General features: G+C 46.0%; 1 protein-coding gene across 4 annotated transcripts in view; it reads right to left on the bottom strand.

Moving 5' to 3' along the window:
- Positions 1-6584: 6584 nt before the first annotated feature.
- Positions 6585-15992, bottom strand: part of RPIA (ribose 5-phosphate isomerase A) — a 73328-nt gene continuing 63920 nt past the window's right edge. For all 4 annotated transcript variants that reach the window (XM_029593154.1, XM_029593172.1, XM_029593163.1 and 1 more), the window contains exon 10: positions 6585-7275. In XM_029593154.1, coding sequence (XP_029449014.1) covers positions 7178-7275 — 98 coding nt within the window. In that variant the 3' untranslated portion in view covers positions 6585-7177. The remainder of the gene's footprint in view (positions 7276-15992) is intronic.

Below are 15992 nucleotides of genomic sequence, written 5' to 3'. Positions count from 1 at the left end.
TGTGTTAATTGGTTCACTCACTTGCCCTGGAAAACACATAGTAAGCCTGACTTATGCATTGCAACAATGGAAAAAACAGAAACATCATTTCTCATAAAACATTAAGCATTGAAGTCAAGAGATATAAAACATTCATAATATTAAAAACATACTAAACAAAAAAAGAATACATGTCAAGCAGACAACAGCCATCGAACATCCAGTAATTAAAATAAGATTTTTGTAATATTTCCCAAACATCAAATATTTCAAACAGCAGACATGAAATACTCTAAAATTTAAATTAATAGGATTAAAAACTTCCAGGTCTCCATATCTGGGATCCTTTGATTTCCAGTCACCCACAGATTACTGCAGATTGGGTAAAGGGGCTTCAAAATCTTTACCTCTCCCTCCCCCAACTCATGCTGTCACACACACAGGCTCTCTCTCACTACATATAAGCTGTCACACACACAGGTTCTTTCACTCTCTCACAGTTTCAGGCTCTCACAGACACATACAGGCACTCTCACTCATACACAGACTCTGTCACACTTTCATACATATGCAGTCTGTCTCATACATACATGCAGGCTCTCTCTCATACACACACACCGGGGTGCTCTTTTCTCATACACACATAGTTCTCAGGCAGCACTGCTCTTCAATATTGAAAGGGAGGTGGAAGAAGACTACTTCTACCCCCAGCTCCTGCAAGGTGGGGGGATGGGAGGGCCTCTGCTGCTTCTGCGCAGGCCTCTCTTCGTCCCACAGAATGATAGGCACACAGGCCTCTTGTTGGGCTGCGGCAGGATGGGCAATCTGCAATAATCTGAAGTACTGGAAACCACACTTGGCGAGGTCAGTGAGGTGCTATCAGGATCATGCATCCCTTGTCCTGACGTAGCTTCACGAGAGTCTTCGAGAGAAGTGGAGGTGGAGGGAATGCATATAGGAGACCGGTTGCCCATGAGAGGGAGAATGCATCTCTTGGCTGTGAGTGTTGGCTGTGAGTGAGAGAGCAAAAGTTCTCTACTTTGTGGTTTTGAGGTAATGCAAAGAGGTGTATGTGAAGATAACCCCAATGTTGGAATATTGAGTCCGCTATTGTGGGGTTGAGAGACCACTCGTACGGCTGAAAGGTGTGACTCAGCTTGTCTGCCAACACATTGTTCACTCCCGGCAAGTAGGTGGCCTTGAGGTACATCAAGTGGGAGAGGGCCTCCGCCCATATCTGTGCAGCTTCCTGACACAGTAGGTAGGAGCCAGTCCCTCCCTGTTTGTTGATGTACCACATGGCCACCTCGTTGTCCGTCTGAATCAGGATGACCTGGTTGGAAAGGCGAGCCTGAAACACCCTGAGAACATATCTGATTGTTCACAGCTCCAGGAAATTGATCTGGTGTTTGGCTTCCTCTGTAGACCAAGCTCCTTGTGTCTGCAAAGTGGCGACATGAGTTCCCAAGCCGAGGTTGGAAGCATCGGTGGTGAGAATTATTTCAGGGTCTGGAGCCTGGAAGGGTAGTACTTGGAGGAGATTGATCTGATTTTTCCACCAGGCTAGAGACTGACGAAGTGGGTCGGTGATATGGACAATGGTTGATAGAGGCTGGACGGACTGAGTCCATTGTGACCTTAGAGTCCACTGCATGACTCTCATGGCGGGCCATTGGGGTAACCTGTACTGAGGATGTCATGTGTCCCAGCAGGATGAGGAAGTGGCGTGCAGTCGAGCGGTGCGGAGACTGTAGCTGGTGTGCAAGAGAAATGAGAGTGAAAGCTGTCGAGGCAGAAATGCCTTTGCTTGAAAGGTGTTCAAGTCTGCTCCTATGAAGGACAAAGTTTGAGATGGGACTAAGCAGGATTTCTCGTAGTTGACGAGAAATCCTAGCGAAATCAGAGTGTGTAAGGTAAGATGTAGGGACGACAGAGCAGCTTGCTGAGTGGGAGCCCTGATCAACCAATCGTCTAGATAGGGGTAGACATGAACACCTTGAGTCCTGAGGAAGGCTGCTACTATGATTCACTTGGTGAAAACTCATGGTGCAGATGCCAGGCCAAATGGCAGCACTTGGTACTGCTAATGCTTGGGGCCTACCAGAAATCTCAGGAATCTGCGATGAGATGGAGTTATCGCAATGTGTGTGTATGCGTCCTGGAGGTCTAGAGAGCAGAGCCAGTCTCCTCTTTGGAGAAGAGGAAGGAGGGAACCCAAGGTTACCATCTTGAACTTTTCTCGATGGAAGTACTTGTTGAGGACACGTAGGTCCAGAATTGGACGAACGCCACCTGATTTTTTGGGGGATTAGATAGTACCGGGAATAGAATCCTAGGCCTAGCCACCTTTACTTACCCCCCTCCAGCAGCTCTCCTACTCCCCTTCCATGCAGGCCGTGGCACACACCAGAAGCAGCAGTAGAAACTAAGTTCTATACTCATGGTCCTCTTCCTTAGCGCCCATGTCTCTCACACACACACACCATATCAGTCATGCCCCCATGACCAGTTTCTGTCTCTCACACACCAATCATCTCCCAAACAGTCTTGATTGACTGCCATTTTAATTATTTAATATTATGTGATGTGTCTGCTTTTTTTGAAATATTTTATTGGTGTTTGGAGAATTTTTAATAGTTTTTATGAGTTTTTAATTGTTGGATGTTATTCTGTTCATAATTGTTGTGAAACATTTATTCTGCTTATTAGTATAGTTTTACAATTATTTCTGTGTGGGGATCTATAGCTGCTTGCTAGTTCTGTTTTCCTAATAAGAGGTATATTGGTTTTTAGGGCTTGATTTAATATTTGAAATGTTGCCTTTTCATAGATAGGGTTGCTCCTGTTTGAGTGTATTCCATAATACAGGTGTAACTGTGTGCGGATTAGTTTATGTGCATTACTACAGATCCTGGGAGTATGTTAGGTTGGTTCTGTGTTTGTTACCGAGATATTTTACTAGCATGTAAGCGTTTGTATCAGTCTTATTTGTTGTGTTTTCTCAAGAGGACATGCATTGGTGGTAAACTGCTGTCTTTTCATAAGTAGGGCTATTGAGCCTGGAAGTAGAAGGAGTTTGAGTTGCTGTTACTGAGATGACACCAGAACCAGAATATCTTTTTTGTAGGGTGAGTTGTATGGGGAATGTCATAATTCTGCTTTACATCCATTATTGTGGGTCAGGGGGGTTTCCCGTGGATGCAAACTGTACTTTTACATCTAGCCCTGTGATGATCATGGGTCAGTGTGTCACGCATGTGAGAACCATCTGTCAGGTGTGTCCTGACAGAAAAAAGGTTGAGAACCACTGGTTTAGAGGAATGAGTGTGAGGGTGAATGGTAATTTAGGAAATGTATGTTTTTTAATGAATATTGTAATAAAGAATTTAGTTGATTTAACAAGAAAATACGGGTATATTTATTTATTTATTTAAATTCTTTTACTATACCAATACTCAAGACGAGGTCTTATCGTACCGGTTTACATTAGAACAGGGGAAACCAATTAACAACTAAGTAGAAGGTAAAGTTACATTAAACAGGGAGCAAAAACATGGGCAATGGAAGACAGGAAAGATTTTAAAACGATAACAACTGGAGAGTGATAAAATAATCAACTAAAAAGCATAGAGTAGCGAGACTTAAACAGAGATTTATCCTAGGCGATTATTAACATAATATATCCGGTGGGAGGAGGAGACATGGAGAGGTGAGCAGGGGGGGTTGGAGTCAGGTCAGGGACTGGAAACAGGGAGGGGGGGAGGGATTAGGGAAGAAATTGAAGGGTGAGAGTCAATGTTGGTTAATAGAGGTTCCTTCAACGGTAAGCTTGTGTGAACAACCAGGTTTTCAGTTTCTTTCTGAAGGAGAGATGGCATTGTTCTAGGCGTATATCTGGGGGAAGCGAATTCCAATGGTGCGGACCTGCTGTCGAAAATGCTCGCTTGTGAATAGAGTTGTGGACCGAGGATATTTTGGGGGGGGGCCTTGAGCGAACCTTTGTAGGCAGTTCTGGTCGGCCTTGCGGAAGTATGTAGTTCGAGAAGGTTGGCGAGTTGGAGTGTGGATTGTTGGTAGACGGATTTGTGGATGATGGTGAGAGCCTTGAAGAGTATTCTGTATTGGATGGGTAGCCAGTGTAGGATTTTTAGGATTGGTGTGATGTGGTCCTTACGCCATGTGTTTGTAAGGATCCTGGCCGCTGCGTTTTGCAGCATCTGTAGAGGTTTAGTAGAAGAGGCGGGGAGACCGAGTAGTAAAGCGTTACAATAGTCGATCTTTGAAAACAGTATGGCTTGAAGCACTGAACGGAAATCCTGGAAGTGTAAGAGCGGTCTTAGCTGCTTCAGGACCTGAAGCTTAAAGAAACATTCTTTAGTTGTAGCGTTAATGAACTTTTTGAAATTCATTCTAGAGTCAAGGGTGGCCCCAAGGTCTCCAACCTGGCTTGCTAGTGGAGTAATTGAATTGTTAGTGAAGGGGTTGTTATCGCTAGGGGAGATAAACAGGAGTTCTGTTTTAGATGTATTAAGGACCAGGTTGAGACTCGAGAGAAGAAGGTTGATGGCGTGTAAGCAGTTGTTCCAAAAATTTAGAGTAGAGGAGAAGGGGTCCGAGATGGGGATTATGATTTGCACATCGTCCGCGTATATAAAATGGGTGAGGTTGAGGCTATTGAGTAGCTGGCATAAAGGGAGTAGATATATATTGAACAGGGTAGGGGAAAGTGAAGAACCCTGTGGTACTCCTTGATTTGAAGGAATGGGGTGGGATTCTTTGTCATTTATTTTAACTTTATAGTGCCTGTTGTTCAGAAAGGATTTGAACCAGAGCAGTGCAGAGCCAGAGATGCCTATTTCCATTAGACGGTTGATGAGGATAGAATGGTTTACTGTTTCGAACGCTGCGGAAATATCGAGTAGGGCTAGAAGGTATGATTGTCCCTTGTCGAGGCCCATCAGAATGTTGTCCGTTAAAGAAAGAAGGAGAGATTCTGTATTTAGGCGTTTCCTGAATCCGAATTGAGAAGGGTAGAGAATATTGTGAGAGTCCAGGTAGTCTGTGAGTCTGATGTTGACAAGCCTTTCCATTAGCTTGGCTATAAACGGTAAGTTTGCAATAGGGCAAAAATTTATAGGGTTGGCTGGGTCCGGGTTGGGTTTTTTTTAGTAAGGGTTTCAGCGAAGCAATTTTTAAACAGTCAGGGACAGATCCTTGATTGAGGGAGCAATTTATGATGTCTGCCAGAGGTTTCGCAATGGTGTTAGGAATGGTGAGAAGAAGTTTGGTCGGAATTTGGTCCAATGGGTGTGAAGAAGGTTTCATTTTCTTGATTATCGATTCTATTTCCATGGATGATGTAGGTTCAAGAGATTCTAGAGTCTGTTTGTATATAGTTGGTATAGGATTTTGGCTTGGTGGTTGCGAGGGATTTGATGGAGTGTTGGATGTTGCCAGGGGGGCAAGTAGGTTTTTGATTTTGTTGTCAAAGAAGATTGCCAACTCTGTAGATTTGTTTTGGGCTTCTTCTTCAGGGAAGGTCGAGGGAATAGGGGTGATGAGTGCTGCAACATATGAGAACAGAGTTTTTGGGTCGTATAAGAAGCCGTGTATTTTTTTGGCGTAGAAATCTCGTTTGGTGCGGGTAATGGATGTCCTATAGAAGTTCATTGCTGTTTTGTAAGAAGCCAGTGAGGTAGGGGAGAGATCTTTCCGCCAGCGTTGTTCTTTGTGTTGTAGGGTCTTGTTTGAGTTTTCTTAATTCAGTTGAGAACCAGGATGGAGCCCAATCACGGAACACTTTTGTCAAAGTGTTCCGTGATTTGACAAAAGTATATGATGTATAATTGTATGATATAGGACACCTGTGTGAACCCATTGTTTAGAAATATATATCTGACCATTGTGGTTACCTTTGAAAAATTTAGCCACGGCACGGTCAACAGCTAGTAGGCCGCGAGGGCCAAACTAGACAGGAATCGACCGAAAATGAGTAAAAACTTACCGGAGTACCACTGAGTCAAAAATTCGAAGGAGGGACCCCGGTGAGGTATGAAAGTTTTTAGTAATTCCGTGAGGAAAATTCCTGTCAGGAATCTCTGTGGAGCTCCTTAACCCGTGTGGCTACTGCTGCGCAGAAAAAATAAAACTGAAGGGGGACCCCTGCTGGCTGCAGGTTTAGTGCTATGCTGGGCAGACCCAGTAGGTGCCAATCAAAGGTCTAGAATCTTTGACAAAAGTGTTCTGTGATTGGGCTCCATCCTGTGATGTCACCCATATGTGAGGACTACCATCCTGCTTGTCCTGTGAGAAGGGAGACAACCTTTAGTACCTCTGGTCCTTAGTAGCTCAAGACCTATTTTAAGAAAAATCACACCCCAAGAAAGACATCAAATCTACAACTTTTACAATACTAAGTAATAATACAATACTAAGTAATAATCTGCTGTTCCATTTTTTCTAATGTACTGTTTGTGTTCTAAATGAATTTGAATTGTCTGCAATATTAAACAGTGGGATGTGCACGGAAACTGCTCATACTAAAATAAACTTGCTGGTTTCATTTCTCTGAGCTGCAACAGACCAGGACAGCAGCGACAGCATCCTATGGCACGTAATAGTTCTTTATTCAATATCGGGAAATAAAAATACACTTTATTTGTGTCAAAGCTTGTAAATCTCTGAAACAGCTAGCTCACTGATTTTCCACAGAAAGTACTATACGTTTGTTTTAAAATATATAAATACCCTACAACTGGTAATAAAATCAAGTGGCCTACCCAAACAAAACCAAGACAATAGTATTTCATGGTTGGGGGGGGGGGGGGAAACAAAAGCAATTATGTAGAGTTTGAACCACAAGGGGCTCATAAAAGACAGGACCAAGTTCACCACAGGATCTGGTACTGATTTATACACTCTGCAGCCAAGTTTAACTGCACTGTAATCCACTCCTTGAGAAAGTTTAGCACTAAAATTCCATAAAGCTAAAAAATTTAAAAAAAAAGCTTTTTTCTTTTAAAACCATTTCAAAAGGTTCTGATTGATTTAACAAAATAACCTCAACAGTAGGCAAGAGTTCCATTTCAAGTACAGTCTTCGGCACATAGGCTTCAAGCCACCTGAGGAAATGTCTGGTTGGCACTCTCACACTTTCTCACATGCAGCCAGAGAAAGGCAAGGGGTATTCCTGCTTGTGTTAGTATCCTGGCTTGGGACGAATGTTGACTGATCCATCTTCCATTCCAAAGTACGCCACCTCTGCCATGTTAATAAAGAGGCCCGTGTCCACCACACCTGGAAACAAACAAATACCATAGCTGTTAAAAGTTAACTGTGGTCTAGGTTTCCTTGCTGGATCTCTTCTGCTATCCCTGACCTGGCCAAGGCTCCTCAAGTAAAGAATGTGCCACTCTGGTGCTGCAGAACAAGGAAGAGCACTACGTGAGGCACTACGGCAGAGTCTGAGAAAGCTTTAACTGCACAGTTGATAGGACTGCTGTACAAACCCAGGAAATCGCCTAAACAATGCCCAGCAGTCAAGATTTCTTAAACATGACTTCAGAGCACTTTCCAAGAAAGCATTAACAGGAGCCACTCACAAAATCTGGACTGTAATATCTCACACTGCTACCACTGCTGGATAGGATAAAACATTTCTCCTCTTAAATGGCCTCCGGGCTTTCTTCATCCTAAGGTAACTTGTCTGTTGGTGGTAAAAACAAAGTAAGGGTTTTTGGCAGAACATGATGCCTCTTATTGGCCTAGCCTAAGAAAGATCTGGTACAATATCACCTCTGGATCCATTCTCTGTTGGTTCTTACAACATGGCATCCAACCCTGCAAAGAACCCCGTTTTCTCCTTTACATAAAACAAGCAAAGTCAAAACCATACAGTGTGCAGAGTCACTTGAAATCTTTAAGACAGTAAAATTTGCTTCTTTTATTCTTTCAAACATGTATTATCCCTACGATGGAGAAATAATAAAAGCAAAAGCTTGAAATTCAAAGTTAATTATCTGTTAGCAACCAGAGAATATAGCTGGTTTCCAAAGATTACTTCTTTTTTCATTAAAATGCATTTTCCAGAAAAAATGTTCAACACCAACAACAAAAAATAGTGCCGTTGAAAGTCTGCTAACAGCATTTTAGAGAAGCTGCTTCTTCTCAACACTGCTGGTGTTGGCCGCCCTCCTGTCTGTGGCACGGAAGAGGCGGGCTGTGCTCATGTCTGCAGCTTTCCACAGCGTCTCCTGCAGTTCCAGAGAACTTCAGGTGTCAAAAAGGTGTAAAAGCAAGTTACTTGCAATTAGCTACTTTCTACAGAGAGCACGCAGTATAACGGATCCCTTTTCTACGTTCAGAGACCTGCTCCTTTCAGCACAAATTCTAACTCTTCTTTAGAAAATGTTGTTTTATATAGTTCTCCTTCAGCTTCTTCTAAAAACAGCAACACATTGAGAGAGAGAATTATTATTATAATGCAATAGTAGTTGAACTTATCAAAAACTGTGTTAAAATCAAAGAGTAGGGGAAAAATAAACCGAACAAGTTCTACCGTTTCCCTCTCTCATTTATGAATTTGTCTACAATAATAAAAAAGAAAAAAAACCCAAGAAGTGAAGCACCTTACTTTGCTTTCAAGTGGAGTCCTTATTAACTGGTCAAAAGTCAGCACAATTAGCTAGCCATTTTGCTTTTTTCTTTCTTACTGACAAAGAATGCTGGAAAGGACTACATAAAAGGGATCAATGTTCACCAGTCTCTCTTTCCATAGGCACAGTAACTGTCCAAAAAAGGAGCATGCAGGAAGAAAATGAGAAAATGTTTGAAGAGTTTGAAAACTAGAAACTGCAGGTCAGTATTTTCAGAGAACAGAACCTCCAAAAAAAATAAATCTCCTTTGCTTTCTAAGGGAAATTGTTAGAATGCTGACCGACGTTCCGTTCCAAAAGCCCCTCCCACCCCGATCCCTTACTGCACTTTGGCACACAGCAACACAGGCAGAGAGACAAAGCCAGGGAAAAATCAATGAAGCAACTGGTGATGCATAAAGAGCATCTTCAAAACCACCTCCTTCACACTACTAGTCACAAACACACATGACCACTCCCCAGGCCTTCCCACAACTCACACTTCCCACACACACAGCTATCCCAACACCCCATACATCCCCACTCAGACACATCTCACACACTCACACCTATATCCCTTTACCCACCTCTTTCCCTACTTCCCACATCTACATATTCCATACCCCCAACACACAGATTCACCCACTCCTACACTCACACCACCATCACACATATAACCCCCACCGACGAACACACAATACATTCCCCTTCACCCAGAGACACCTCCACCCACTCCTTCCATAAATCTGTGTTGGAAAGCAAGCCTGAAGCCATGCTCTGTATGCTTTCCCTACCTGTTGAACAACAGGGACTACAGCTGCTTTGTCATTTGTTACTTGTACAGCATAAAACAGTTTCCTAGGCGCTGCATCATGGCCCACGACATGACCAGATTAACACTTTTTGTTCTTTCATCCTCCACAAATGGGCAAATGTAATCCTGTTTTAGTGCACATTTTTCCACAGTAACTTAACCCTGGTATTTAACAGGGGGGGGGTTTGTGCAGAAAAAGATCCACATTAAAAAAGGAGTTAAAGCCAAGACTACGATTAGCACAAGTATATTGTACATCTACATATTAATGAATGAATTTCCCAGCAATGCAGGAGGGTGCTTTAAAGGGCAAACCGATTAAAGCAAATTTTCTTAATGCTGGAAATTTAACTCCCAGGTGTGAGGCAGAGTAAAAGTTCATTCATATTTCTGGTGCCCATGTTAATCTATTGCTTTGCCCACGTGGTAGTGTCTACCTGCTTCTACCACACTGGGCATAGTAATACAATAACATAGGCCACCAAAAATATGAGGTGACTCCACCTCAGACCTAGGAGTTAAATTTCCAGTTTAAGCTCTCTGGGGCCGGCACCATTCAGGTTTTTTTATTTTCTTCTGAACAGTATGCACTATGCATAGTGCCAAGTGCATGCAATTCAGCTGTAGGTGCCCATCCCAGAGAGCTTACATTTTGTTCAGCTATAGGAGTCCACCTTAGAGAGCTTAAGCTTCGATTTTACTTGACATGCCTTGCCAAAATGGCCTCTACATGTGAAATATATGCTGTACAGCCCAACCTTTGGGTACATTCCTGCATCGAATGCCATTTTGGCAAAGCAAGGCATGTGCAATTGAAGAATAAGCTCTCTGGAGCACATACCTACAGCTGATCAAGGTGTAATCTCTCTGGGGACAGGCACCTACAGTTGAACAGTACAAACTTTTATGCTGTGCAAAGTGTATAATGTTCACTTGTTCAGGAAAAGCAAGAACACCTATGACTAGTAATTGCCCCAAGGCCTTACACCGGAAATTTTAACTCCTGGGTCTGAGGTGGAATAAATTCACAATTCTGGTGGCCATGTTTTTCCATTGCTGTGCCCATGTGGTAGTGCCTAGCTACTTCTACCACATAAGAAAATTATTCCTTACCTGCTAATTTTCGTTCCTGTAATACCATGGATCATTCCAGACGATGGGTTATGTGCCCTGTCCAGCAGATGGAGTCAGAAACAGATTTCTGGGGGAGGTGCTACACTACGTCACCACCCTCGTCATCATCCCCAGTATCTAGCCTAGCAAAGCCAAGCCCAAGAGGAAGAGAGGGATCAAGTAAATGTATTAACTAAAATTTAAAGTTTGAAAACTGTTAAAGAACAGAATGATAACCTCAACAGAGAACTTATTAACACATAAATATTTGAACAAAACAACTTTGAGTGCTAGAGTGAGTAGAAAAATAAGGAGAGCATAGTCGAGCAGAGATAGCCCACCTTAATTAAAACTTTCAATAGTAATGGGAGGGTGTCTGGAATGATCCATGGTATTACAGGAACGAAAATTAGCAGGTAAGGAATAATTTTCTTTTCCCTGTACATACCAGGATCATTCCAGACGATGGGATGTACCCAAGCTTCCCTCTTATGGGCGGGCCGTGGATAGCCCTGCTCGGATGACTCGATCCCCAAAAGAACCGTCTGATGATGTGGAAACATCCAGACGATAGTGCCTTGCGAAAGTATGGAGAGACTTCCACGTCGCCGCTCTGCAAATCTCCTGGACTGAAACAGAGCTAGACTCTGCCCATGATGCTGCCTGTGCGCGAACGGAATGGGCTTTAACCCCCAAAGGAGGTTGCTTACCGGCCCCAATATAAGCCGAAGCAATTGTCCCCTTCAGCCAGCGAGCAATAGACGTTTTGGATGCCATGTGACCCTTCCTGGGGCCCGACCAGAGAACGAAGAGATGGTCGGAAAGACGAAAATCATTGGTAACTTCCAAATAACGCAACAGACATCGCTTTACATCCAAAAGACGTAAATCCCTGGGTTCGTTTGATTTGAAGGAAGGCAACTCAACTGACTGATTGAGGTGGAAGGCCGAAACCACTTTAGGAAGAAAAGATGGGACCGTGCGGAGAGACACGCCGTCATCTGAAAAACGGAGATACGGTTCTCGACAGGATAGTGCCTGTAGTTCTGAAATGCGTCGCGCTGAACAGATTGCCACCAAGAAGATAGTTTTAAAAGTCAGATCTTTAAGAGAGGAAAATCTTAAGGGTTCAAAAGGTGAACCGCTAAGTGCTCGTAAAACTAAGTTCAGATTCCAGGACGGACAAGGAGGACGTAACGGAGGCTTCAAGTGACGCACCCCTCTAAGGAAGCGACCCACATCCGGATGAGAGGAGAGACGCGATCCTTCGCCACTATATAAGAGGGCGCCCAAAGCCGCGACCTGTACTCGAAGTGAGTTGTAAGAGAGGCCGAGATCTAGTCCTTCCTGAAGGAAGGAGAGAATTTGAGATACGGAAGCATTGGTGGGGTGGATGTCGTGAGATCCGCACCAATTTTCGAAGACCTTCCAAACTCTTATATAAGTGACTGAAGTAGATCTCTTACGAGCTAGTAATAGAGTCGAAATGACCTCCTCCTGGTAGCCTCTGTACCTCAGTTTGCGCCTCTCAAAAGCCAGGCCGCTAGACAGAAGCGATCGGCCTGCTGTAAAAATATGGGTCCCTGCCGAAGTAGGCGTGGAATGTGGCTGAGACGTAGAGGGCCTTCCATGGTTAGGAGAAGAAGATCCGCAAACCACGGTCGACGAGGCCATTCCGGCGCCACTAGGACCACTGGACCGTGGTGATTCTCGATTCTTCGAATCACTTTTCCCACGAGAGGCCACGGTGGAAAGACATAAAGTAGGATGTTCCGCGGCCAAGGCAGGGCTAGAGCATCGATTCCTTCTGCGCCGTGTTCTCTTCTGCGGCTGAAGAAACGCGGAGTCTTTGCATTGCTTGCTGTGGCCATGAGATCCAGGTGGGGAGGACCCCATCGGGAGATTATCAAATCCATTGCCTCCCCCGAGAGTTCCCATTCTCCGGGATCCAGGCGTTGACGACTTAAGAAGTCTGCCTGTATATTGTCTACTCCCGCTATGTGGGAGGCTGCCAAACGCAACAGATGCCTTTCCGCCCAGAGCATTAATTTGTCCGCTTCCAAGGATACTTGAAGACTTCGTGTGCCCCCCTGTCTGTTGATGTAAGACACCGTGGTCGCATTGTCGGAAAGGACCCTGACAGCTCTGTGAAGCAACCGAGGAAGGAACCCTTTTAACGCCAGACGTACCGCTCTGGTCTCCAGACGATTGATGGGCCACCGGGCTTGTTCCGCCGTCCATTGACCTTGTAGAGAGCTCTCCTGACAGACCGCCCCCCATCCTGATAGACTGGCATCCGTGGTGACCACTATCCATTCTGGTATGTCCAGAGATACTCCTTGAGCTAGGTTTCGGTATTCTAGCCACCAGTGGAGACTGTGGACGGTATCCATCGGAATTGGGAGTACCATCTGGTAGTCTTGTGAGGACGGTTTCCATCTGGAGAGCAGAGACCTTTGAAGAGGGCGGAGGTGGGCAAAGGCCCAAGGAACAAGATCGATAGTGGAGGCCATCGTGCCCAGGAGCTGAAGGTAATCCCATGATGTGGGTTCTTGAAGATCCAAGAATCGGAGAACCTGATCGCGAAGGGACTGAGCCCTTTCTTTCTTGAGGAATACCATGCCCTGTTTCGTGTCGAAATGTGCTCCCAGGAATTCCAGGGACTGGGAAGGAACTAGGTGACTCTTGGCATAGTTGACAATCCACCCGAGAGACTGGAGCATGCGGAGCACTATTCTGACCATCCGGCAACCCTGGTCCCATGACTTCGCTCGTATGAGCCAATCGTCCAGGTAAGGGTGTACCAGAACGCCCTGCCGGCGCAATGCAGCTGCCACCACTACCATGATTTTCGTGAAGACTCGTGGAGCCGTCGCTAGACCGAAAGGTAAGGCCCGGAACTGAAAATGTTGACCTAAGATCTTGAATCTTAGGTAGCGCTGATGATCCTTGAGAATAGGAATATGCAAGTAGGCCTCGGTGAGATCCAAGGAAGCTAGAAATTCTCCTCGATGTACCGCTGCTAGAACCGACCGAAGAGTCTCCATGCGAAAACGGGGAATTCGTAGAGACCTGTTCACCATCTTGAGGTCCAGGATGGGACGAAAAGTACCCTCCTTCTTTGGGACAACAAAATAGATGGAGTAATGACCTCGACCCCAATCGTAGGGAGGGACTGGTGAAATCGCTCCAAGTGCGGAAAGTCGGTCGAGAGTGGAAGCGACAGCTTCTTGCTTGTAACTGGATCCGCAAGGAGAGAAAAGGAACCTGTCTCTGGGAGGATGGACAAAATCCAATGCGTAGCCGTGCTTTAGAATATCCAGGACCCACTGGTCCGATGTAATTTGGACCCACTCGCTGTAAAAGAGAGAGATCCGGCCCCCCAGCCGGGGAACCGGGTCGTGGGTCCGACTGGCATCATTGGTTTGTCTTGAAGGAGGAGGAATTAGAGGAACCCCGTCCCTGACCCTCCCTGCCGGGACGGCGCCCTCGAAAGGGCCTGTTCCAGGAACCTGAACGTGAGGATGGGTTCCGAGGAGCTTGTTGACGAGTGTTTCGTGTCCTCCGCTGATTCCTGTATCGAGATCTGGAAGAAGAGTAGGAAAACCTTGAGGATCGTGGACGATCTTCCGGAAGCTTATGCACTGAATTCTCATTCAAAGATTTAATGATCTGATCCAAATCTTCCCCAAAAAGAAATTTACCCTTGAAGGGAAGGGATCCCAGGCGCGTTTTAGAGGATGCGTCCGCGGACCAGTTTCGCAGCCAGAGAAGTCGTCGAGCTGAGACTGCCGCTACCATGGAACGGGCGAGGACTCTGAGTAGGTCATAAAAGGCATCCGCCCCATATGCCATCACGGCTTCCAGCCGATCCGCCTGTAGGGCCTCAGCATCTGGTAACTCCTGCGAGGTAAGCAACTGCTGTACCCAGCGTAGACCTGCTCTCTGAGCAAGAGCACTGCAAATGGACGCTCGCATGCCTAGTGCGGAAACTTCAAAAATCCTTTTGAGAAAGACTTCCAATTTTCTATCCTGAGTGTCTTTCAGAGCCGTACCTCCCGTGACCGGTATGGTAGTGTGTTTGGTCACTGCTGATACAGCCGAGTCCACGGCGGGAACTTTGAGGATGTCCAGAAAATCCTGTGGGAGTGGGTAGAGCTTCTCCATAGCTCTACTAACTCTGAGGGTTGCCTCAGGAGTATCCCACTCACGGGAAATGAGTTGGAGAAAAGAAGGGTGAGTGGGAAAAGACTTGGCCAAAGGCCTTAAACCCGCAAGGAGAGGGTCACCTTTCCTTACGTTTGGTTGTGGTCCAACAGGCTCAGGAGGGGGGTCGATGTCCATTTCCGTCAAAATATGAGGGATCAGGTCCTCCAATTCCTCTGACTGGAAAATACGTAGAATCCTTGGATCATCTCCCTCCAGATGAGAAAGCAAAGTGGGATCATCTCCCGAAGGATCTCCCGGAGGGTCCCCCCCTGAGCACGAAACCGGGGGTGGAGGTACAGCTGAGGGATCCTTGGAAGGCTGAGGTGGAGCGCCAGAAGGAGAGGAAATCCCTTGGGAGGGGGAATCCCCCTGCAATGATGAAAGGCGGGCCAACTTTGGGGGAGGGGGGGACAGAGAAGTCTGAAGAAGCATCCCTGAAATGCAAAAAAGCTTTGTGCATCAGAACAACGAACTCCGGTGAAAAAGCAGAAAATCCTCCGGAGGGGGCCCCTGAGGCCTCACCCTCTCGGTGACTGGGGTCTGCTGAGGTCCGCTGAGTTCTCGAAGGGAGTGCTGAAATAATCGGGGAGTCCTCCTCTGATAACCCCGCTTCCGAGTCTGACATTAAAATGGCTGCCGTTTCTGTGCTGAGCGGGAACGGGGCCTGTCTTTTTCTCAAATCGCGGTCCACCATTCCCTCGGCGTCCCCCTCAGCCGGACATGTTTCCCCATCGGGGAGGCAGCCCGAGCAACGCCCCTCCCTAACGATTTTAGCTCCCTGTCGGCCGCATATTACACAGGCCGCCGGGCGCGGCATTGAAAAACAATGAGGGGGGAGGGGCGAATAAGCGCGGCAAGTATAGCCTCGCGCTGAGATGACTGCGGGAAATAAAGAGAAAAACTCCCCCCTGCCGACCCAAGAACCGCCGGGGTATCACCTTCCCGGCAGCCGGCGGTCCCGGGGAATGAACTTCGCGGGACCGCGGGTCGACTAGATAGCGTTGTGGGGGGAGGAGGGGGAAAGTGGGGGAGAGGCTGGACCACCAGCGTGCACCCTCCGTCGAAAAACGTCGGCGAAAAAGCGCTGAGGTAACCTGAAAATTAAATTCAAAAAAGCAACACTTACCCCAGCCAAACAGAAACGGAGAGAGAGTAGTAAAGAGAGAGAAAAGAGGCTTGTCAGGAAGCCCCGGTGAGGTAACAAACCGTTACTGCGCTCAATTTCCCTCAATAGAAAATTTTTT

The sequence above is a fragment of the Rhinatrema bivittatum genome, chromosome 1 (assembly GCF_901001135.1).
Source record: "Rhinatrema bivittatum chromosome 1, aRhiBiv1.1, whole genome shotgun sequence".
NCBI lineage: Eukaryota > Metazoa > Chordata > Amphibia > Gymnophiona > Rhinatrematidae > Rhinatrema > Rhinatrema bivittatum.
The sequence above is the reverse complement of the archived record's forward strand: the minus strand, read 5'-3'. Positions and strand labels throughout refer to the sequence as shown.